This window comes from Astatotilapia calliptera, chromosome 3 (genome assembly GCF_900246225.1).
Source record: "Astatotilapia calliptera chromosome 3, fAstCal1.2, whole genome shotgun sequence".
Taxonomy (NCBI): domain Eukaryota; kingdom Metazoa; phylum Chordata; class Actinopteri; order Cichliformes; family Cichlidae; genus Astatotilapia; species Astatotilapia calliptera.
The window spans coordinates 39085132-39108688 of NC_039304.1; the positions used below are offsets into that span (position 1 = coordinate 39085132).

Here is a 23557-nt window from a genome sequence, read left to right on the forward strand (position 1 = left end):
TGATAGAAAACATGGACCTACTTTAACTCTGTTACTGAGTCTTAGAAATGTCTGACAGTCATGAATGATAAATATGATTTCAATTCTGCTGTTTTCTAGACTCCAATAAATTTTTTATTGAATGTATTTCAGTTTGATTAATTTCTCATTTTTGTTATTATCATGACCATATAATGCCCAAGTAGCATCCTCTGTAGATGAAGAAGCTAGCATAATACTTTTCACTATTTTGCAGGTATCTCTATCTGTATCTAGCGACAAATTGCATGATCCAACACCAACTAATCTTTCATACTGACTGTGGGTCTTATGAGCCAGGCTGTGACAATGTAAGGCTTGTGTGGGATTCAGACCTGGGACCTCTCACAACCTGTCATACGAGGCTATGACAAAAACAGATGGAGAAAAAGTGCAGGGGGTATCACAGCTAAAACCAAATGAGCTGTAGGTACACGAACGAGAGGAACAGTTTAAAGAGTTTCACAAGATATCATTTTAATAGCAAAAGCACCAATAAGAAAGAGTCAATTTGAACACTTTTACACTGTGTCAGTATCTGTGAGTGAGCAGCAGCAACAACCTGGCCGTTGGAATTCAGTCAGAAACGTCAACAATAGGACGCCAGGTAGTTCAAACTGATGATCGCGAAGGAGGCAGAGCAAGCAGAGTTGGCAAAAGTTCAGACATTAAGTACAAATACAAACACTACTGTAAAAAAATACTCCAGTAAAAGTTGAAGTACTGATTCAAGTTCCTTACTCAAATATAAGTAGAAAAGTGCAGGCTCTGAAATGTACTCAAAGTAAGAAAGTAGAAATTAGCTCTATTTTCAGTCACCTACATTGTAGAGGGTGACTTTGCCTGTAAACAGTAAAATGTGCACAGTCAGAGGTTAAAGTGGGTTCAGTAGGTGGAGAAACTCTAAAATTGATTGTAGTGACTGAGTGTAGGGCATAAAATCATAAGTCAATATAATTTCTATTGAGAGCTCCAGTAGATTTTCTTGGGAACATTTGTTGCTTATCTACATAAAAATATCCAGAGATGAACATCAGAGTCCTTTTATTCATATAAGATTCACAACAGAGGTGGAGAGGACAACATTAGTGAGACCTAAAGAGAAGCACCAAAGCTCTGATTCAGAAGTGATACTCTGTGGTGACATCAGAGATGACATCATAATGCTCATCGTCCAGTCCCTGCTCAGGCTGAGTGGGACGGATCGGGACACGGAAGATTTTTCCTGTAAAAATGTATGAAGTGTTTCAGCCATTAATTTATAGAGATTTCAGCATATTGATTAATTAATGAATGATTCAGTGTTACCTTTAGCTCTCTTTCGATACAAAGACACCATGAGGAGAGTGGAGATGACGTATGGACAGAACACCACCAGGTGGAAGAGCAGTCTAATCACAAAGTGGAGTAAGGACGAGTCAGGGGGCAGAGGTGTGGTTATATGTTTTTCTGCAGAGAGAATATATGGTTATTTCAACCACATGTGAATATATAATGAAAAAAGAGGTAACATAAAAGTGAAGCTCCTCACCTGTGACAGTGATCCAGCTGGATGGAGACTCTCCATGACCGCTGATGTCACACTTGTAGAGGCCTTCATCAGACCTGGAAACATGCTGGATGGTCATGTGACCTGTAGTCTCATTCCCAATGAAGACACCATCTTTATAGAAAGCAGCTGGGAGGTTGGAGGGAGTGGTCTCTGTTTTACAGAGCAGAGTGACGTCATCTCCCTCCATCACAGGGAGGACAGGACTCTGCAGGATCACTGATCCACCTCAACACAGAGACAAACTACAGCATTTCATCCATTTACACACAGCTTCATCAACACTTTAATGCCTGGCTTCTGATGGCCTTGTCTCGTCTCGTGTAACTTTAACCCTCAGAGAGTCTTTCAGTCTTGTTCTCTAAAACCTAAAGAAGATAGATTTGATCATCTGGTAACTGGGTTCATTAGTGCCCGATCCCAAAACGTAACATATTACGCTATGTGACAACACATCTCTCTGCTACACGTTCAGAAACAGGAGGAAACATGAGAACTGTTTGGACTGAATCAACACATGTATATTTATTTTACTTTCTCTTCATGAATAGTTTTGGAAAACTCTATCAAACACGATTAAGGTTGTTGTTAAAGTTAGGGATAAGTTTATGGTTGGAATAATAATAATAATGTATACTTCATTGAGCGATGGGAAGGGTGCAGCATCATGCCGCAGGACCGTATGCTGCGGTCTACACCGGCGAACTCTCACCCCATTTACCCACCCCTTTAGCTTCCTGATGATGTGATGTGTTTTCGTGTCATGTTGTGAAGATTCATGTGCTTTTTGTGCTGAGGGGTTTTTGTTTTCTGTTCTCATATTGATCTTCTACCAGGAGCTCAGTCTGAGTAGAGTTCTCTTTTCTCTCCTCCACTGCCCTCTTGTGTCCTACATTTCATTTGTTTTCTTTCCACTACCTGTTCTGACCTGTCTCGCCAATGTGATTTTTGTGTAATATATGTATGGTTGGAAGAGGTCCAATCTTGCTACAGGCAACTGCAAGTGACAAATAAAAGCTTTGTCATCATCATAATCATCATCAACACAAACTCCACACACTCGGCTTACCAGTGACTGTGAGGTTAATCATGTTGCTGACGGCACCCTCTCTGGACTCACACCAGTAAACTCCAGTGTCCCATTCAGGAATAACTTTCATGCTACAGAAATATCCTGGTCCTTCTCCCCACACATCTCCGCACTCAGCTCTTTTGTCTGTGCTTGTGTTTCTCCTCAGAGTCCATCCAGCAGAGCTGTCGTCCTCCTCACAGCTCAGAGACACAAAGTCTGTTTCAAAGAACTGAGAGCTGCTGGGACTCACAGTCAGACGAGCTGTGAGGAACAGGAGATGATATATAATATATTATAGCCATTTTTCAATAATTCTGACACTATGGTGAACAGCTCCTTCGAATCAATGGTTTCTGTGGAAGCATATACACTTGGACAAATAAAGAGGATAATATCTGATTCATTGTTATTTTTGCTGTGAAGAGCAATATACGCTTCTCATTTACTTAAACACTGAGATCAAAAGTGTTCATAAAAATTGCTTTAATCAAACATTTACTGATATATAGAGGGAAAGAAAGAGACTCTTGGATGAGCTCCAAAGAGTTACAGGAGAGAGAGATCGGCTCTGTGCTGTGATTGTATTAAATTATATCAGAAAATCAGACAGAACAATTTCCAGCTCTAACTTTCATCTGTTTTCGTTTTTCCTTTTCTCACTGACAGAAAATATCTCAAAAACCGAGAAAGTCATGCAGATTTATTTAACCAAAACGTCAAACTCAGACTAAATGAAAAATAATGCATATGTCATCTATCCATAGCAGCATGCATATCAAATAAAGTTTTAGGAAAGTTTCTTCATTCTTTGCTGAAAAAGTTCTGTTTCTTCCGATTTAAAAAAAATAGGTATTTATCAGTTTGAAATGGACTTACAGTTATTACAGTTTCCCAGAATTAGCCAGTGATAGCTTTTGTAAAATATGTCCTTTCTTGTCGAAGGAAAACTATTTTTATTTTTAAAAAAAATATTATTTTCAAAATTAAACTTGAGAAAGTTGATCGGCCCATTGCTTAAGTGTTTGGATTCTGGCGCCTAGGTCCATGCACAGAGCCACAGGAGCTTCTAGCTTTGTTTGACTGTGTGTACAACAAACCCGATGACATTAACTACCAGAAAGTTGAAAGGCCAAACAAAAACACACTTTGACACCAAAGACTGGGCAGGCAAATGATTCAGCCCCAAAACAGCTAAAAACGTTTGTGGTTATTAAAATAAAAATGCTCATCTTTTCTAAGGACCTTGCAAAGAAAAGCATCTGGACTTCTTTAAGTTGCTTGAAGACACTTCACCTCTTATCTGAGAAGCTTCTTCAGTTCTAAGGTCAAAGGGTGGACAGTCCCAGATTTAAGCTCTGTGGGTGTGTCCCACAAGAGGGTCATGGACCCCTCATCATCCTCTACCTATTCACACGAGCCAAGGTGTGAAAACAGTTGTAGGCCACAACCTGAATCTGTCATGATGTAAAAAAGCTTCTTGGATGAGAGGTGAAACATACAGACGCTTTTCTTTCCAAGCTCCTCAGACTACGATGACCTGGATGACTGAGAACCAGTCATCCAGACATGCCCATCTTTTCTCACTATATTCATACATTTGTTTATTGTGCATTGTACTGGATTACTAAGCAACTGAAACAGCCTCACATATGTTAACACAGGGGAAAATAGTATTTGCTGAAGTACACTGTTTTTGTCAGCTTGTTTACTTTAACAGTCTCAATGTTTCTTTCCTTGTTGTACAGGGATTTCTCCATTTGTACAGACATGGGTTTCAAGTTGTTTCGAAAGATCAGTATAATTTTAGCTAGTTGGTTTCAGTATTTCTCAAAGCCTCGCTATCTTTTACAACCCTTAACCTCGTACAAATGGAAGATAATTTCTGCTGACCTTTGGTTTGTTTCATCTGCAACATTTTTAGTATTCCTAGTCTAATTCTGATAATTTTGATAAATTCAAAAATTGTAGGAAAAAAAGTAGCCAGAAAAGCACAGGACAAATCGACTGTGCTAAACTGGCCAATTACAATAGTCGTGAGCTGCATTGACCCGACTTGAAGTCACAGTTCTCTGGAGGTGTCCATCGGGCTAGTTGGAAAGTTAGGACACTGAGGTTAAAATAGACTTTCCGGTTACTTCATAGGTTGCAACACAGATTTCCCACAGGAGTCTAAACAAGACCTTAGGAAAAAAACTAACAAATGGACAACTGTACCCTCATACACACAATAATAACATGGACTAAACCACCACTCAAAACCACTAGCACTTTATATAGCCTCTGTAGGAATTATCTACATATTTCACTGATCTAAACTGCACTACTGTAAATGCTGTAGACACAATCATTCTGTGCAATAGGATAATTATAATTCTACAACTGTTTACAACTGTTTATAACTTGCATAGCTCATATTTCATATTTCTGTATAGTTTTCATATTTATATCCTGTTTATACCTGTACATAGCTTGTACACTCACTACAGCCTGTACATACTTATAGTATAGCAGATCTGTACGCTCTACTGTACAATATAAAGCGCCTTGAGGCGACTGTTGTTGTGATTTGGCGCTATATAAATAGAATAGAATTGAACCGTGACACTCCACATTGTTCTCCTCCATAAAAACGACATCTGCATCTGCTGGGTCCAAAGTGGTCAGTTACTGTCATGGGGTTGAGTGTGAGGAGTGAGGACCCAAATGCAGAGGCCTAGAGGCAGGCTAAGTTTAACTGAAAGCAAGCCGTTTATTTTGGCTGATGGTAGGAAGTACAAAAAGTAAAATATAAAGTTCAAACTTGTGAAGCAAAAAATATTAACTTATTGAAACCGAAAACATTCCAATTAAAAACTGGAACCTGTGCTAAGGCTGGACATATTATAACTGGGAGAACAGACACTTTGACAAAGAGTATACGTAAAGAAAAGGAAACTTGAGAGAATGAGACAACTAAACAATTGAAGTAAATCAAAGCATACAAGACAAAGGAAGGAACTGAAAGAGGAACAAAACTAATGCAACTATGAACTCAAATAACAACTTACACACTAACAGGAAAAATGCATGTGTGTGTAACTAGTAAAAACAAATTCAACAAAAAAGAGGTCTGTCTGCAGTTAGCTGCACCATGTTCTTAATTAATCTGTCCCACAGTGTCCCAAGAGAGTGAGTCAGGTTTACAATGTGACAGAAGAAGGTTACTGACCTTGGTTTGTGGTGCAGCTCAGCAGTGAGATCAGAGCTAAAGAGAAATCTCAGGTTAATTCAGAGTTTCACATTCAACAAGACAGCAGAGGCATGAAAAACACAGAGTGAGCTTACAGAGCAGACACAGCAGAGACGTTTCCTCCATCCTGCTGCTCAATGACATCAAACCAACACTGACATCAGCTCATAGTTCACTTCAACTACAACCCTCTTCCTCTTTCTTTGTCTGTCAGTTTTGTAACTTCATCCCCACTGTATATCATGAGAGGAGTTTCTTTGTTTGACCAAAATAAACCAGAACATAAAATAAAGACAACAAACTAACAGCAGAAACTGAAGGCAACATAACTACACATCTATCTCACTCATCTACAATAAGTGAGATAGATGTGGTTTGGACAAGGCAACGTCTCCCTGCGTCAACCACTGATTTTTGGTCAGAAAGAGAGGAAATAAACTGTGTGCCTACTTCTTTCTGCCTTCACATTTTTTTTTGAAAATCCTTGTTCCTTTAGTCTTGATCCTACATGTTTTTACACGTCTGAAAAGCACATCAGACACAAGGAGCTGTGTTAATATAACTGCAGTGAAAACACAGGCAGAATCGGCCTTCATCTCCTTATGATATTCAGAGGAAAAAAGTGTGTAGGTCTCTTTATATATGAAATGCAAATGAGCATAAATCAGTGATTTGAAGACTTATAAAGGACATCCTGCCTAAGGATCATACAGAGCTGATAGAAAACATGGATGTTGATCTCCTTTAACTCTGTTAATGAGTTGTAGAAATGTCAGTGGGACAAGTGCTGTAGGGAGCAGTTCAGAAGGGGAATGGTCTGAAGGTGAAAACAGTTCAGAAGGTCGACCAGCAGATGACCTTGTTGGAGTCGTCTGCTGGTTTGTTAGATCACTGTGGAGGTCTAGTGACCATTGTCCTCAAAGGGAGGATGCATTTAGGTCTGGAATCACCTTACCCTGGTAGAGGAATTTTCAGGCAGCTGCAGTGTCCAGTTTCCTCTTTGAAAGAGGAGGGGAGCACAAGGAAGTAGCTGGTAAGAAACACAGCAAAGGAGGTGAAGGGACATGAAGTGTAACAACAACAAAATCCTTTAGCCAAGTCAGGAGTCCATTAGTCCTGGGTTCATTTCTTGGGCAAGTGCTCTGACATACAATGTAAATCAAGAATCAGATACAGACTCGAAGGCAGACTAAATTAACAAAAGTTAATCTTTATTGAGGATGAAGTTGGAATGATTCAACTAACACCAAAAGTTACATTTTTGAAAAAGCAGGGAACCAAAGTCCAGGTAGTTTCAGGGGAAAAGGTTCAGATGGAGTCACCGCCTGGTAGTTATAATTCCAGTCAAACATCAGGAGTGTAATATCCTCATCAGAAAGGAGATGAAAACAAGAATTACCAAAATAAAACAGGATGTAGAATAGCATCTTCCTCTAAAACCTAATCTGAAAACAGTTGTAGGTTTCATTTAGAAATGAGTTGAATGCTTCGTACAATAGAGTAGTTACAGAGTTGCAGTGGTAAACAAACAAACAAGGAGAGTTAAGGTAGAATACAAAACAGAACATGAGAAGAATTAAAAAAAGAAGATACCAAGCACAAGACAGAATAATATAAATAAATTAAATTTCAAGTTAAAACATGCTGGGGAAAAGACTCCGGCCCATGAACAGTCCAGCTATTTAATCATGCAGGACAGGGACATAAAACATGAACATTATCTATGTAACAGTTTTTAGGTTTTCCTCCAATATCAGATCTAAAAACATCTGCAGGTTTGATTCAGAAATAACCTGAATACTTGGTGAAAAATACCTTAGGTACAGAGCTGCAGTAACATACACAGTACATCATGGAAATCCTCATCTTAGGATGAATATTTGTTGTTTATCTGCATGAAAATATCCAGAGATGAACGTCAGAGTCCTCCAATGACGTCAGAGGTGAAGAGGACAAAGTTAGTGAGGACCACAGAGACACAACAGAAGTTTGTTTCAGAAGCGATGCTCTGTGGTGACATCAGTAATTACATCCTCATGTTTATCCTCTAATCCCTGCTCAGGATGAGTGGGAGGGATTGAGACGGAAAGTTTGTTCCCTGCACAAACAAAAAATATGAAAAAGTATCAGATGTGAGACAATGAAGATTTCAGAACAAAAGGAGTTCATCATCAGCACACTAAGTGAGGAAATGATTCAGTTTTACCTTTAGCTCTGTGTCGATATAAAGACACCATGAAGAGAGTGGAAATGAAATATGGACAGAACACCACCAGGTGGAGGACCACTCTGATAGCAAGGTGGAGGGTGGAGGAGTGAGAGGCCAGTGTTGTGGAAGAGGGAAGAGCAGAGGTGATGGGCTTCACTGTGGCTGTAGGTTTTTCTGCAGAGAGAATCAGGTTCAGGTGAATATGTGGATGAAAAAAGAGGTAACATAAGAGTGAAGCTCCTCACCTGTGACAGTGATCCAGCTGGATGGAGACTCTCCATGACCGCTGATGTCACACTTGTAGAGGCCTTCATCAGACCTGGAAACATGCTGGAGGGTCATGTGACCTGTAGTCTCATTCCCAGTGAAGACGCCATCTTTATAGAAAGCAGCTGGGAGGTTGGAGGGAGTGGTCTTTGTTTTACAGAGCAGAGTGACGTCATCTCCCTCCATCACAGGGAGGACAGGACTCTGCAGGATCACTGATCCACCTCAACACAGAGACAAACTACAGCATTTCATCCATTTACACACAGCTTCATCAACACTAACTCCACACACTCAGCTTACCAGTGACTGTCAGGTTAACCATGTTACCGATGGTACCCTCTCTGGACTCACACCAGTAAACTCCACTGTCCAATGGGAGGATAAAGCTGATGTTACAGGAAGAACCAGCACCTTCTCCCCACCCATCTCTTCCACACTGACTCCTCTGTTGTTTGCTTGTGTTTCTCCTCAGAGTCCATCCAGCAGAGCTGTCGTCCTCCTCACAGCTCAGAGACACAAAGTCTCCTTCAAAGAACTGAGAGCTGCTGGGACTCACAGTCAGACGAGCTGTGAGTAATAGAGTAGTAGAGGATATATAGACCAGGGCCCATATTACATTTCATATCTTAACTTCTAGTCCCATATTCCTTGTTTTCATTCACTATCAATTGTTACTGGATGATAATAAATCAGATATTATTTCGTACATAAGAGTCTTTGTTAAGGTGCAGATGTATTTGAGTGTAAGACATCTGTTTAATTGTAATTCAACATGAAATTATGTAGACTGACAGGAGTAAGATAACATTGATTTGACTGAAGTTTGGCACCATGTTCATAATTAATGTGTCCCAAGAGAGTGAGTCAGGTTTACAGAGTGACAGAAGAAGGTTACTGACCTTGGTTTGTGGTGCAGCTCAGCAGTGAGATCAGAACTAAAGAGAAATTAAACTCAGGTTAGTTCAGAGTTTCACATTCAACAAGACAGCAGAGGCATGAAAAACACAGAGTGAGCTTACAGAGCAGACACAGCAGAGACGTTTCCTCCATCCTGCTGCTCAATGGTATCAGACCAACACCAACATCAGCTCACAGTCACTTCAAGCAAAACCCTCCTCTTTCTCGTTGACTGGCTGTTAGTGTTGTGGTTTCCTCCAGAAATGCACTAAATTGAACATCAGCACCTGTGTAATGCCTTCACTGCCAGTCCGAACAAACCACAGGGATGTGTTATAGCTCTAGCTGACACATAGAGTAAAATTACTGACTATGTTACTGAAAGGATTGATTTTATCAATTGTGTTACAGATTGAAAGAAACAAGTTTTGTCTTCCTGTAGCTGACAGCAGGAAGTGACCCGGAGGTGGTTTTGTTCCTGTTGACTTCTCTCTGTTCCAACCACTAACATGTGGTCAGAAACTGTGTGGATGCACGACATCAAACTGCATCAGGCTGTGGTTAAAGATTTTAAAGGTATTTGGCAGAGGTGAGCTGACGTTTGATCACTTCTATCAGCTAACAGACTTTTTGTAAACCCTTTAACCATACATGTCGTTACACCTCTTATCTCACTGAAATCCAGCTGAACACGTTCCAGTTCACATTTCTCTTGGTTGTGTGTTTGGGATCATTGTCTTGTTTAAATGTTGGCCCTCATTTCATCTTCGTCAGGCTGGTAGCAACACTATACCAACTTCACTGCTGATTTGGTGTTTTCTGGATGATATGCAGTGCCTTTTGACCAAACGTGGTGTGTATTATGGCATCCAAAGAGTTCAGTTTTGGTTTTATCTTGCCAGACTATGTAATTCCAGTATTTCAAAGGTTTCTCTAAATGTTGTCCAGTGAACTTGAAACGTGCTTCAACAGGCTTTTGTTTCAGCAATGGAGTGTTGCATGGTGAGCATGCGTATGGGCCATGGCGGATGAGTGCATTGCTTATTGTTTTCTTTGAAACAATCATCATGAGATGTGTGTTGTGTGAAAACTTGCTAAAAAGTTACATTTTTATAGACGATCAGTTGGGAAAGAATCAGCTGATATCAATTTCCACCAAGTGGCAAATTACTAATTACTGATAGATTTCAACTGGTGTCATAACTTTCCACGCCTTTTTCCACCTGCTTCTCTTCACGTGCTCAAAAAGTTTTCCCTGTGTTATTTCTAATTATTACACTTCATTTATGGACAATGGACATCTATGGTTTTCTTTGCACGTGTGGATTGGTTTGGAAATGCGTATATATAATATATATATATATAGCTCGAGACGTTGTGGAGGGTGAAGGTAAAGGTGGTCCCAGTGGTAGTTGGAGCACTAGGTGCGGTGACTCCCAAGCTAAGCGAGTAGCTTCAGCATATCCCAGGAACAACATCGGAGAGCTCTGTCCAGAAGAGCGCAGTCCTAGGAACAGCTAAGATACTGCGCAGGACCCTCAAGCTCCCAGGCCTGTGGTAGAGGACCTGAGCCTGAAGGGATTTTTTAAATATATATATATATATATATATATATATATATATATATATATATATATATATGTATATGTGTGTGTGTGTGTGTGTGTGTCGCTTGTCTGTTTGAGATTGTCATTGTTCTAAATAAAGCTTATAGAGAATAAAAAAATTCTTGAGCCTTGTTTACTTCCTGTTTGAACAGGTATTTCCTGTATGTTTTAATGTTTTTATTTATTTTTATTTTGTTAAGTAGTTATTGTAGGCTGCTAACAAGTGGAAACATGTTTAGTTTATAGTACAATAATTAAATAAAATATAAAAGTCAGTTAGTCTATCTAGTTGCAGCCGCTGGTTCACCGTTCACCTGGAAGATTCCAGAACATTCTGGAAAAATAAGGAAGCTACGTAAGCTCCCGTCACGGGATCACTGTGTTCATTTAAGAGTAGCGTTTACACCGTGGACGTCGGCGCCCGCCAGCTCGTGAGTAACGGAAACGATTAAACTGTCCTTAATCGAGCGACAACTCATCTCCGCTACATACCGGATGATTTCCCGTCTAAATAATCTGGATTTTGTAAACGCCTAATTATAAAATTGATCTACGTTACGATCTACGACGTATCGGTTCAGGTTCCTGTCGCGGTGTAAAAACAGTAAGTGAACGGAAACTTTTACTCCAAGTTTAAGTTGACTGTGTTCGATTAATGTTATTCTGACGATCGGTTTTCCCCTACTGTCTGCAGTTTTCAGTTAAGCAACAATGGCTGCGTGCTCGCTGACTACCTGGATTTCGCTATTCGTTGTCGTCGTCGTTCCCTCGGCTGTCGTGCCCGGTGAGATTTCGCTGTGAGGTTAAAATAAGCTTCATTAATCGAAATGAATGAATCCCGTAAAAAATCTTTTCATTTCTGCTCTGAAAACATCGGTGTCTTGTGTTGGTTAAAAGTAGCCCACAAATCAAATTTGTGCCGGTACGTCAATACGGCGCTCTGGTAGCAGCGATTTATTAAATGATGCGTCATTGCGGCCGCCATATTGTATACAGGCAAAGGTAGTTAATGAGGTTAGGACGATTTTTATTCATGTACTAACTTGGTGAATGATAACCCAAACTCGTTACAGGTGGTGATAGTGTATGATACAGAACATGGTTGCACCGGTCTCTGCCTGAAGCCCATTTATAAAATAGATTTTGCTCATTTCAACAAACAGTTTTTTCTCCTTTCTTTTAAAGTTAATTTCTATTCTCCGGTTAAGTGATTACGTGTGAACCCTGCTTTGGGGAATACTCTGAGTTTATTAAGGCTGTTGTGTTTGTAACATGTTTTAATGCTGTGGTGTCTTGTTCTGTTTAATCTTAACAACCCACTATTTAAAAGGAAGGAAAAAAAAAAAGTTAGTGATCTAGTGATCACTGTTGGCATCTCTCGCTTTTTATTACCACTATTCATCGGCAGCACGTTGTAAAGCTCAGTTTTTAAAACCTTACCATGTATCTACGGCCCAGCCCACGTAGCAGTAAATTAATGACTATTCTTGTATGTGGATGGATTATCGTTTGAAGCTTCTGAATGTCCTCTGACAAAGTCGTGTCACCCCCCAGCCATCCCAAACAGAGCAAGGACCTGATTTACCTGCACACTAAAGTACACAAAGCACAACATGTGGCCATTTATATTGTTTAAAACAGATGCTATACGTAGGTATTTTGTAATACATTTTTAATTAATTTTAAGTTGTTCATTCTACTTTATTTTTTGTATTGAGTTTTTTTTCTTCTTTTTTAAACAGTGATGTGGAGGGTATTTTAAAGTTCAGACTGGTACAGTTACAATAGAAAGGCATCACTTATTGGCAGCGGTCGCATAGCTGTCCTAACTGTCAAATACATTTGATTCCTCATCAAGTAGGTAGTGATTGGTGATTAATTAGTTTATGAGCTGTGTTCTACATATCCAATGGCCTGGGGTGAGTAGAAGAAGTTTGTGTTAGTAACTTGTTTACAGGTGACTCATTCATCTGTGAAGAAATTGACTCTCACTTGTGGGCCTTTTCACATTAAATTCCTAACAAAGAGTCTTCATTAACCCCCCTTGTGGATACTTTTAAAAGCAAAGAAAGATGGAAGGCAGAGCTCACCATGACCACAAAGGACAGGATTAGAAATGAGTACATCATAGTGAAGAGGGACATATAGAGCACATATTTTTGAAACCTGGCAGTGAGGGAAATGGCTACACAAAAAACACATCTATGGTCCCCGAGTCTGACAAAAAGCTACTGATAGAGGAGCAGGTATACCATCACCTCGACATCCTCCTTGTGACATTCTTGTTGCATACAAATGATGTCATGGGACTTTCAGCCGCATGGCTATAGTGATCCCATGCACATTAGGTGGTATTTGAATATAATAGAAAACAACTCAAGTTGCACTGATCTGAGTAGGTACTACTAATGGAAAAGAGCTGTCAGGGGTGAGCCACATTTACTACCACTCTGTTAAGAGTTTGTATGCTCTACATGTATGGAAATCTCACAGCAGAGGGCAGCAAATGATCTGTTTCACACTGCACCTTAGTCATCCATCTGATCAAATACTTCCATAAAGATTTGGGAACACATAGTTCCAAAATAATGTTGTTAAAGTTACTTTTGCAACAGGTTGTTTACTGTGAATAAAGCATATACTTGTTTAAACAAAGCAAATAGATAGTCAGATGGTGTTATGATGAAAAGTGTCAATGTGATTGTTTCTTTCCCCCCCCCCCCCCCCCCCCCCTTATCTCAGAACTATCAGCCGCTCTTGACTGGTCTGCATGGTTATGCTCTAAATCGCAGGTGTCGAACCAGGCCTCAAGGGCCGCTGTCCTGTTTGTTTTCCAACTAACCTGCCATTGTAGCTTCTTATTGGCAAAGCACACCAGATCCAGGTAATCAACGGCAGGTAGGGCAGGGATATCTCAAAAACAAGCAGGATGCTGGCTTTCAAGGACTGGAGATAGACACCCCTGCTCTAAGATGATATTAAAGAAAAAACATATTTAAAAAAAATTCAGACAGCTTTCAAAAGTTCTTTATCGGTTTCAATTGTGCCTCTTTTAACCTTGATTTTTAAGTTGCATTACCTGTTTGTGCATGTACTAATTTGACAGCAGTGACCTACTGTGGGAATTTCTACATTTCTCTGTGTAAAATGGTTATAAATGTCCTTAAGCAGAGTGACCTGGGCAGCTAATTCTTGGAGCAAAAAAAGGCACTTCACACCACAATAAGCTGTAGTATGCCTGATTTTTATTTATTTTTTCCCCTTTACTTTTTTTAAATATTTAATTAAAAAGGACAAGAAAAAGATAAACTGCCCACATGCTGTGCATTAGTCAGTCTAAATAAACTTACAAAAGTAATGTTAACATTCTGGATGTTAATGCACACAAAGACATGTTCTGTCTTTTTCTGCAAACTCGTCACTTTCTAGCCAGCTGTAGGAGCTTTTCTTCTCATATTTGTGATCTGATAGAAAAGGTAAATTTAACAGATTTAAATAAAGTAATTCAGTTGGTTTTCTTGTGGGCCCACAGAGCAGACATTCAAGTGACAGTGGTTTCTGTTTGTTATTTTCATACCCTTTTTTACCCTGAAGTCTTTTTTTTAAATATCTGAATTTTATTTTTAGTTCACTATAGTAACCCTGCACTTTACATAAAGAAGACTTCATCCATCCATAAACCTACTATGGCTACATGACAGGTGTCTGATCTAAGTCAACTTCAACAGTAGAAGTGAGCCTATGGAGCAAAATTGAAGCTAAAGGTTTTCTTAATTTAATAGGAAACTGAAATTCTAAGTTTTGATATCTTCGTGCATGCTCAATAATCCAGGTATTTTGATGAGTTTCAGACTTCAGATCAGATGTTCAGATCCCGATTTTGTATTTTAGGAATGAATCGTGGGGCAGAGTGCGGACTAATGATTGACAGTTGACAATTTGTTACAAATTAAAAATAAACATTTTAGTTAAAGGTGGCCACCGCTCCGTCACAGTTTACTGCAGACACCAGTCAACAGGTAGGAAACACTGTTTCTGATTGTCCTGATGGACTATATCGCTGGGTGAATGTTTGTAACATTAGCTTAATGATTAACTTAGTACTCAGTCATTAGTCAAAGCCCCACTGCTCTTCATTGATACAGGCCCACAAGGCAATACTAAAAATAAAAAGGGTGTAAAGCTGGAAAAAAATGTAAAAAAAAAAAAAAAAAAATCCAAGAAAGATTTGTATGGAAAAACATTTTTTTATAAATGTATTCAAAACAAAATAATTCATTTGAGTTTTTTAAAAATATATCAAAACTAAGAATTTCAGTTTCAAATCACGTAAAACTTTTAAACCCTCATTTAGCTCCATACAAGTTCATATAAAAGAGGAGAAAAAATCCAAACAAATGAACTTGTTTTGCCTGCCAGGGTGACCTAGAGCTAGGGTTGGCAAATTTGCTATCAAGAGTAATTTCTAAGCAGTGTTTGACCAAATCTGTTTAAGATCATAACTCATATTTGTAACATAGTTTTCACAGCCTGTTGAGCCTGTTCATATTCTGAAATGGTTAATCATAATCGCATCATGTGACTTTGCAGCAGGTTTTTGTGATTAGTTGATACTTTAAATTTGCCTTTTTATTGTGATTTTTCCTTTTTGTCATTTATGAAATTAGAGAATTTTCTTTTGAAGCCAACAAAACAGTGATTGAATTAAATAGAAAAAAATATTACTGTGGATATTTATTTAAGCTTACTTTGATAGACCATTTTGATTACTACCTGTGTTTGTGCAAAAGAGTCAAAAGTAGCTGCATTGTATTAAAAAAGGGGTGGGAGGGGTGGTGGTGAGGAGCTCAGGCAAATGTAAGGTACTCTACGAAAGCAATGTTTTGGACATGTCCCATTGGGTTGAGGCCCCCAGCAGCCCAGGATACACTGGAGAAGATCGCATCTTTTGGCTGCTTTGGGGATACCTCAGTGTCCCCCCTGAAGAGATTGAGGAGGTGGCTCTGCAGAGAGAGGTCTGGGCTAATCTGGGCTAGACTGCTGCTGTGATCTGAATTAGAATTAGTAGCCAAAGATGGATGGGTGGGCAGTCTAAACATATTTGCTTAAAAAAGGGCCAATTCATTCAGTCATTTTGACTGAATTGCAGAAGCAGATGAAGCATACAGTAATCAGTGTTGGTGGTGAAAGCAAATAAATCTGAATAGATATTGTTACACTCTTCTTATATGGATCTGGACTCCATAGAAACACGAAAAACTAGACATTTGTGTTTACATTCATGTTAACCACAAGTACTGAGGTTCAGCGACATTCACCACCAGGTAATTAAAATTCAGGTGTTAGACTCCTTACAGGTAGAGGGTGTAACTAAAATGTTGGAAAAAAAAATACACACACACACAAAAGAAATCAGTAGGCACTGCAGAAGCACAAGTGGGAAATTGCAATGTTCACTAAATATGAAAATATGTAATTAATTACCTTTCTTTTTTAAAACTAAATTTCCAAAAAAGCAACTCTTATACTACTGTTTTTGGGATGCAGGAGTGATTTAGACTTAACAGGCTGTGAAAACGTGAGACTGAAATGTTTTATGGCTCCATTAAGATAAATTTTGGCCAAAACTTGCTCAAAACATTTCTTGACATTAAATGTTGCATACCCGTGGTCTGAATGCTAACTGCATTATTTAAAACACCTGCTACTTTATTGATAACCAAAGGCACGACTGGAATACACAAAACGCTACATGTATAAAGGTAATTAGCTAATTTACATCATGGAGCCCTGCTCACAAAAACTGGCATGGATTAAATTCAGTTTTATTTATATAGCACCAAATCATAACAGTAGTTGCCTCAAGGTGCTTTATATTGTAAGGTAGACCCTACACCAATACATACAGAGAAAAATCCAACAATCATAAGACCGCCAATGAGCAAGCACTATGCTTTGGAAAAAAGGAAAGTTCTAAGTCTAATCTTGAAAGTAGAGATAGTGTCTGTCTCCCGAATCCAAACTGGAAGCTGGTTCCACAGAAGAGGGGCCTGAAAACTGAAGGCTCTCCCTCCCATTCTACTTTTAAATACTCTAGGAACAACAAGTAGGCCTGCAGAGCGAGAGCGAAGTGGGCCTGATTATTTAAGACCTTTATATGTGAGGAGCAGGATTTTGAATTCAATTCTGGATTTGAAGGGAAGCCAAAACAGGAGAAATATGCTCTCTCTTTCTAGTCCCTGTCAGTACTCTTGCTGCAGCATTTTGGATCAGTTGAAGGCTTTTCAGAGAGTCCTGATAATAATGAATTACCGTCGTCCAGCCTGGAAGTAATAAATGCATGAACTAGTTTTTCAGCATCACTCTGAGACAGGATATTTCTAATTTTAGAGATGTTGTGCAAATGGAAGAACGCAGTCTTACATATTTGTTTAATATGTGCATTGAAGGACATGTCCTGGTCAAAAATGACTCCAAGGTTCCTCACAGCGTTACTGGAGGCCAAGGTAATGCCATCCAGAGTAAGAATCTGGTTAGATACCATATTTCTAAGATTTTCAGGGCCGAGTACAATAACCTCAGTTTTATCTGAATTAAGGAGCAGAATGTTAGCGGCCATCCAGGTCTTTATGTCTTTAAGACATTCCTGCAGTTTAACTAATTGGTGTGTTCAGTGATGGGAATAATGGCGTTACTTTTTTCAGTAACGAGTAATCTAACTAATTACTATTCCTATCGTTACAACGCCATTATAGTTACTAACAAGAAAATGCAGTCTGTTACTATTTTTCAACAAACAGACGGTTGAAGCTGTGTTCAGTTTACCACATCTTATATCAGCTGCAGGAAGTAGCTGTAAGTAATCTGGACGCTACAGCTTTAAGCAGCTGCGCGCTCCCGCGGACGGTAATCACATCACTGTCTAGCACAACACCTGGAGCTCAGGGGCAAAACAATCGCATGAGAGCTGCTGTTTGACTGAGGAAGAATAAAGTAGTCGTGGTAAGTCAGTCACATGACCACTTAAAGACAAAGCAACAAGGTGAGATATACCAGTTTTTAAATTGATAGGCCAATTAAAACCAGAGTCATGATAAACAATATTTTTCCTCAATAGTTTCACCACATTAGCGCTAGCAAGCACTCTCTGCTTATGAGCTAAAAACCAAACAAAACTAGGGGAAGTTTTAGGAGTGACAGTGAGAGAGAGAGTGAGTTTTGAGATGTGAGAGATTTGTGACGTTTAGCGTGTTTGGAGTGTGTAGTTAATGTGTCGTCTTGTGTAGTTCACGTGTAGTGTTGTGGATAGTTTTGTGTTGTGTATCAGAACAATGAGGCGACTGCTGTCTCCAGGTAGAAACAGGCGTGATACACCTGCTGCTCAGACCTGCAGGTATCAGGCTGTGATGTTCTCCTTCATAGTGGACAGAAATTATATTTTTGGAGTGGCACAAATAATTTGTGAGGCATCTTATTGAAGGCAGAACAGCTGATTGTTCTGTAAATAGTTTGAAATGGTTATTTTAAAAAAATGGTAAAAGGTAAATGGATTCAAATAACTTTGTTGTTTGCAAAACTTGTGCATACGATTTTAAAATTGACAATTAATATTTGCATCTAAAGTTATGAAATATGATTCAATAAAATGTTTGTGGTTGTTACAGTAAAAAAATATAACTTTTTCTACTCTGATTTTATGGTTTTTGTCTGATTTTGGATCAATTGTGTTAATACAGTATGTCAAAATGAAAACATAACTGTAAATTCAGACACGTCAGGTTGTGCTGAAAATGATGATACCAAAGAAGGCAAAGTAAATAATTTTTAAAGGTGAAATGTGGAGGGAAAATCAAAAGTAGTGAAAAATGGCCAATTATACCCTGGACCCCAGAGGGTTAAACAGTTTTTTTAAGTAACGCAATAGTTACTTTTCAAGTAATTTCTTGATGCATTCTCAATCATCCAGGAAAGTAAATCACGAAATCATGAAAATGAATGCTATATCTTCTGATGAAAACTTAATTAACTTTAGTGTGTGAAGAGGACTCTCCATTTACATGAACAAATTAGACTCTCTTAGATATACAAACCACTGCAGCGCAGTACCTGTAATATACATGGATGAAACCCTGTCTGTGAAGCTGTGTTTTACATCCAAATGCCTCGAGGCCTTATGACATCCTCCACACTATGTACTTGAATATATTAAAGTGATGAGCACCTCTTTCATTAAATTTTGTGTGTTTTAATCAACTTTGTTACATCTGTGGTCTTTCCAGTCAAAAGTGACCACCGTAGGAAATGAATTGGAATCTACCTTGACTTGTTTTTCCTACAGATGTGCTGATGGGGTGATATGTGTGTAGTGGTTAGTGGGCTGTTATGTTGTAAACTGTTTAATTGCATAAAACAGTGCCGATTATGGCTGGGTATCGTCACTGATTTCTAGAATCGATTCGATTCCGACTCAATTTGAATTGGGGGAATTTTGCCTCAGACAGACAGAAATATTATAATTTTGATCATGCATCAGTACATTTCCATATTTCTATATCTCTAAAAAGAAAGCTGACACTTACGAGACTTTATAAAACGTGTAAGCATCACAGCAGCTTTGTAGGATAGTAGGATAGGACACAGAAAAACATAAAGGTGATTTTCCTGGCCTGGGATTTTATAAAAAAAAATGTTATGCAGTAGATCAAAAACAAAAGAAAACCATTAATCAACATTAATGAACACTAGAAAGTGCATTTTTTGCCGACGGATCAGACTCTCCTCCACACAATTCACATTCATAAAGTGCTCTACAAACCCAACATTACAACTAACAGCTGGATTTTCTTGTGTCAGTGCAGCTTGTCAAACTAGAAAGCACCACTTACTGTTAAGAGAGAGAAAGTATATCCTCGGTTTCTTAACTTAGACTTAAACTTACAGCCAGGAGCAGCACAAAAGTGACCCCCTGTTGACTAATTTTTTGTTTTAGTGTCCTTATTTTCCTCTGTGTTATTGGTTCTGTTACTAGTTAGCTAACATGAACTAATGTAAGTCTATTGAACACAACCAATCAACCAACTCAGTGATGTAACTTTCTGTATTGACACAAGATGGCGCTTTAAAAACTTAAACCATAAATTCTTATTTCTTAAATAAGAAAACAGCATTTAAACAGCATTTACCAGGGAAATGTTGGTAAATTAATAAACCATCAGCAGAGCTCGAAGTTCACACAGCTAGCCTCCTCCACACATAAATAACTGAGCTCATCTTCTTCCAGAGTGGATGGATGTCAGCTGAACATGCCAAATTGTTCGAAGGGTTGACTTCTGTCTGGTTCTTTATTGCCCTCTGTATATTTTTCGTGTGAAACACATGGGCCCTGCAGGGCTGTGGGGTTTTATGTACTGGCAAAAACACTGAAATGTGTAGGAAAAAAGTTCACGTTAGAAACCACAGAACTGAATTTATTTACAAATTTTATTTTTAAATAATTTATTTAGAACCACTTTTTGTCCTGGTTGAACAGCACACACAGAGTCTCATATAATATTCTCTTCCTTTTTCAGCTCAACAGAGCTAACTGGTTTCTGATCCTTAGTGTAGTTTTACATTAACCTCTCTGCTCTGTGTTATTTCCTCTTTCAGGCCAGAAAAGCATCACAGCTCATTCTGGACAGGACGTCACTTTCCTGTGCCGAGCTCCAAACAACAAAACCATCCATGTAAAGTGGAGCAGAACTGACCTGGGGGAAGAATATGTCCTTTTGTACCGGGATGATGTGTTTGTTCCAGGAAACCAGCATCAATCTTTTCAGAACCGGGTGGATCTGCAGGACAGACAGATGAAGAATGGAGACGTGTCTCTGATTCTAAAGAATGCTACGACTGCCGATGCTGGAACATATGAGTGTAAGGTGTTAGTCGGAAAAGAAATGAGGCCCAGCAACACCATCACACTGAGAGTTGATCCTCCAGGTGAGTGAGTAGAGTTGAGTGTGTGTGTGATCAGAGGTGAAGCTGCTTCCTGGTTGTTGATGTTTGTTTCTAAAGATGTTGTTGATGAGACTTTGTAGAAAGCAGCTGGTCTGAGTGATGTGATCAGAGTGCAGTAGATAATGTCTGACAGCAGTTTGAAGAGGAAATGGATTCTGTTCTGTTCTTCACTCATCACCTACCTGACAGCTGACACCTCACACCTGTTTCTCACCTGCAGCTCAGACAGGAGGAGACACAGAGGATGGAGGGAAGGAAGTTGAAGCGAAGAAGGCAGGAGGGAAGGAGGAAAAATTGTATTTACTAATAGCTGGACCGTCAGTTGCTGCTGTGCTTGTTGCTGTTGGCTTTTTTCTTATCTACAGAAAATGTAAAGCACAGCAGAAGCTGGGTTCATACGAGCCTCCAATTGAACTTCAGCCAGTTTGAAAGACCTCAGAACTTTTCCCATTTTAACTCACATGCTGATGATGCAGCTGACCAACAGATAATCTCAAACAACCAAACCAGAGTTTCCTGCAGCAGCATCCTCTTCTGTGAACACTATAAAACAACAGCAGCAGTACAGACGTCTGTCTGTGTGAGTCAGCTTTATGAATCACATAAGGAAAAAACTGGTCAAAAACTGTTGAATCTGCTCAGAGTTCATAGAGTCTGGTCCACATGTCTGTACTAATCATTCAGCTCCCTCCTTGAAGTCTTTTTTTGTGAGTGCAAAGGATCCTGAGAGCTGACTTGTCTGCAGCTTTCGACTTCTGATAAGCTCAAGAAATAGTAATAATTTTGAATTTGTTTTCCCGACTGCAACATTTACATCGGATGCCCTGATTTGGAGCAGGGACACAGAAAATCATGTTCAGGAGAGTTCAACCATGTTCAAGGGACGTTACCTTTCAGATGCATGATGGTTGGGTGGCAGCATTGGCGCATCGTGTGCCTGGAGGGACTGTCTATTGAGGACCTAGAAGATTTATACCTATTTGGAAGAATGATAACAGGGTTTTTGCCGATCGGAGCTGGCTTGGCCCTGGCATATCGAAGATTAAAGAAAGTGGTTACAGCTGTTCAAAACCCCACAAGGCAAGCCGCTATAGAGGGAAGGGCTCATGGGTCTACTGGACCAGCGCAGAGTCATGCTGCAGGACCGGATGCTGCTGTCTACATCACTAAACTCTCACCCCATTTACCCACCCCTGTTGCTGTTATCATTTCATGTTATGGTGTGAAGTCATGTGCTTTTTGTGGCGAGGAGTTTTTTTTGTTTCATGTTCTCATACTGATCTCCTACCAGGAGCTCAGTCTGAGTAGAGTTCTCTTTTTTTCTCCTCCACCCCCCTATTGTGCTATACATTTCATTGTTTTTCTCTACGTTACCTGTTCTGACCGGTTTCCCCAATGTGATGTTTGTGTAATATATGTATGATTGGAGGTCTAATTTTTCGCTGCAGGCAACTGCAAGTGACAAAAAATAAGGCTTCATCATTGCACATTGTAAAAACTGTGTAATTTATTCATCTAAATGATATGGAAAGTATTCTAAATTTAAGTATGTCTTTGTACAGTTATGTTAATTTGTCTTAATAAATTAAATGGAAAATTAGTGATGGTGAGATGAAGCCTCGTGATGAACTAAAGCTTTCTATCCAACTGGTTGACTCATGGTTCGAAGCATTGTGATGGTCATTTGCTCTACTGCGCCATCAAGTGGACGATTCAAGTGAAACAGGCTAAATGATTATAATACCATTATGTGTAAACTGAATAAATAAATTGTTTTCATGGTTATTTATCCCGAATATTGTCTCAGTATGTCTGATACAAAAGAGAAAGTGGAAACTATCAGGACAGTTTTGGTATGATTGTGTAACTGTTACCGTTGCCAGGGCTGGGTATCGTCACTGATTTCTAGAATCGATTCCAATTCAATTCGATCCGGGGAAATTTTGCCTCACACAGTCAGAAATATTATAATTCAGATCATGGATCAGTACATTTTCATATTTTTATATATATAAAAAGAAAGCTGACACTTGCGAGACTTTATAAAAGGTGTAAGCATCACTGCAGATGCCTTTGTGTCAAAGTAAAATAAAACAGAAAAATGGTTTTATAAAAATATTCTGCAGTAGATCAAAAAAACGAAAGAACGAACCATTAATCAACAAATGAACATTACCTGATGCTGCTGAATTGAAGCAGAGCAAATTACAGAGGTTTTATTAGAGACACACCTTAGCGTTTTGCAATTTTGCATAATGTTAAAAAGTTTAAATTATTTTAGTAGCCTATTGAACGGCAGAAATTAGGTTTTCTTTTCGGAAGTATTTAAAAAGGAACAAACAGCGGCTGACAGCGCTGTAAACAACGGAGGTCTTATGCATAACTGTCACGGTTCGCTTGAGGACTCACACGCAGGACTCAGAGGCACAGTCAGTATTTATTACAGTTCCACAAGGTGTATATACAAACAGTGCAGGGGATAGTGCTATATACAAAGCGGTGACAGGGAAAGAGCTCCGGGGAAATCCAGGCAGGGAAAAGACACTTGCTCCTCTTCTGGCTCTCTCACCAAACACTCACACAAAAGGGAATCCACTCGGGGAATGCAGGGTCGGGTCCAGGGGATCTATGTACAGAAGGAAACAAACGTTAGACGTTTTGCACAGGGAAGCAAAAGAGAACTTGCTCAGAGTCGGGCTGCACTGACGCG

General features: G+C 39.2%; 2 protein-coding genes across 4 annotated transcripts; one reads left to right on the forward strand and one right to left on the reverse strand.

The window, feature by feature from the left end:
* Nucleotides 1-7122: 7122 nt before the first annotated feature.
* LOC113019500 (low affinity immunoglobulin gamma Fc region receptor II-like) lies at nucleotides 7123-9631 on the reverse strand. Its single transcript, XM_026163257.1, has 6 exons — nucleotides 9367-9631; nucleotides 9247-9282; nucleotides 8648-8914; nucleotides 8323-8568; nucleotides 8075-8251; nucleotides 7123-7966 (listed from the first exon to the last, which is right to left on the reverse strand). The coding sequence occupies exons 1-6, from the start codon at nucleotides 9395-9397 to the stop codon at nucleotides 7863-7865; spliced, it is 861 nt and encodes a 286-aa protein (XP_026019042.1). The 5' UTR covers nucleotides 9398-9631; the 3' UTR covers nucleotides 7123-7862.
* Nucleotides 9632-11135: 1504 nt separating this feature from the next.
* On the forward strand, nucleotides 11136-22632 carry LOC113019502 (uncharacterized). 3 transcript variants are annotated; one of them, XM_026163261.1, is made up of 4 exons: nucleotides 11136-11455; nucleotides 11546-11635; nucleotides 20500-20829; nucleotides 21068-22632. In XM_026163261.1, exons 2-4 carry the CDS (start codon nucleotides 11563-11565, stop codon nucleotides 21274-21276), a joined length of 612 nt encoding a protein of 203 aa, XP_026019046.1. In that variant the 5' UTR covers nucleotides 11136-11455; nucleotides 11546-11562; the 3' UTR covers nucleotides 21277-22632. The 3 variants fall into 3 exon arrangements, 2 of the variants coding, with proteins under 2 accessions (XP_026019046.1, XP_026019045.1); XM_026163260.1 differs by having other exon boundaries at nucleotides 11136-11635; XR_003272028.1 differs by lacking the exon at nucleotides 11546-11635 and having other exon boundaries at nucleotides 11137-11455.
* The last annotated feature ends 925 nt before the right edge of the window (nucleotides 22633-23557 follow it).

Coding starts and splice junctions, on each gene's coding strand:
- LOC113019500 (XM_026163257.1), bottom strand. CDS start 9,397: ATGGAGGAAACGTCTCTGCTGTGTCTGCTCT. Junction 8,915..9,246: donor GAGCTGCACCACAAACCAAG/GTCAGTAACCTT, acceptor TATTACTCACAG/CTCGTCTGACTGTGAGTCCC. Junction 8,252..8,322: donor CAGCTGGATCACTGTCACAG/GTGAGGAGCTTC, acceptor TTCTCTCTGCAG/AAAAACCTACAGCCACAGTG.
- LOC113019502 (XM_026163260.1), top strand. CDS start 11,563: ATGGCTGCGTGCTCGCTGACTACCTGGATTTCGCTATTCGTTGTCGTC. Junction 11,636..20,499: donor TCCCTCGGCTGTCGTGCCCG/GTGAGATTTCGC, acceptor TTCCTCTTTCAG/GCCAGAAAAGCATCACAGCT. Junction 20,830..21,067: donor ACTGAGAGTTGATCCTCCAG/GTGAGTGAGTAG, acceptor TCTCACCTGCAG/CTCAGACAGGAGGAGACACA.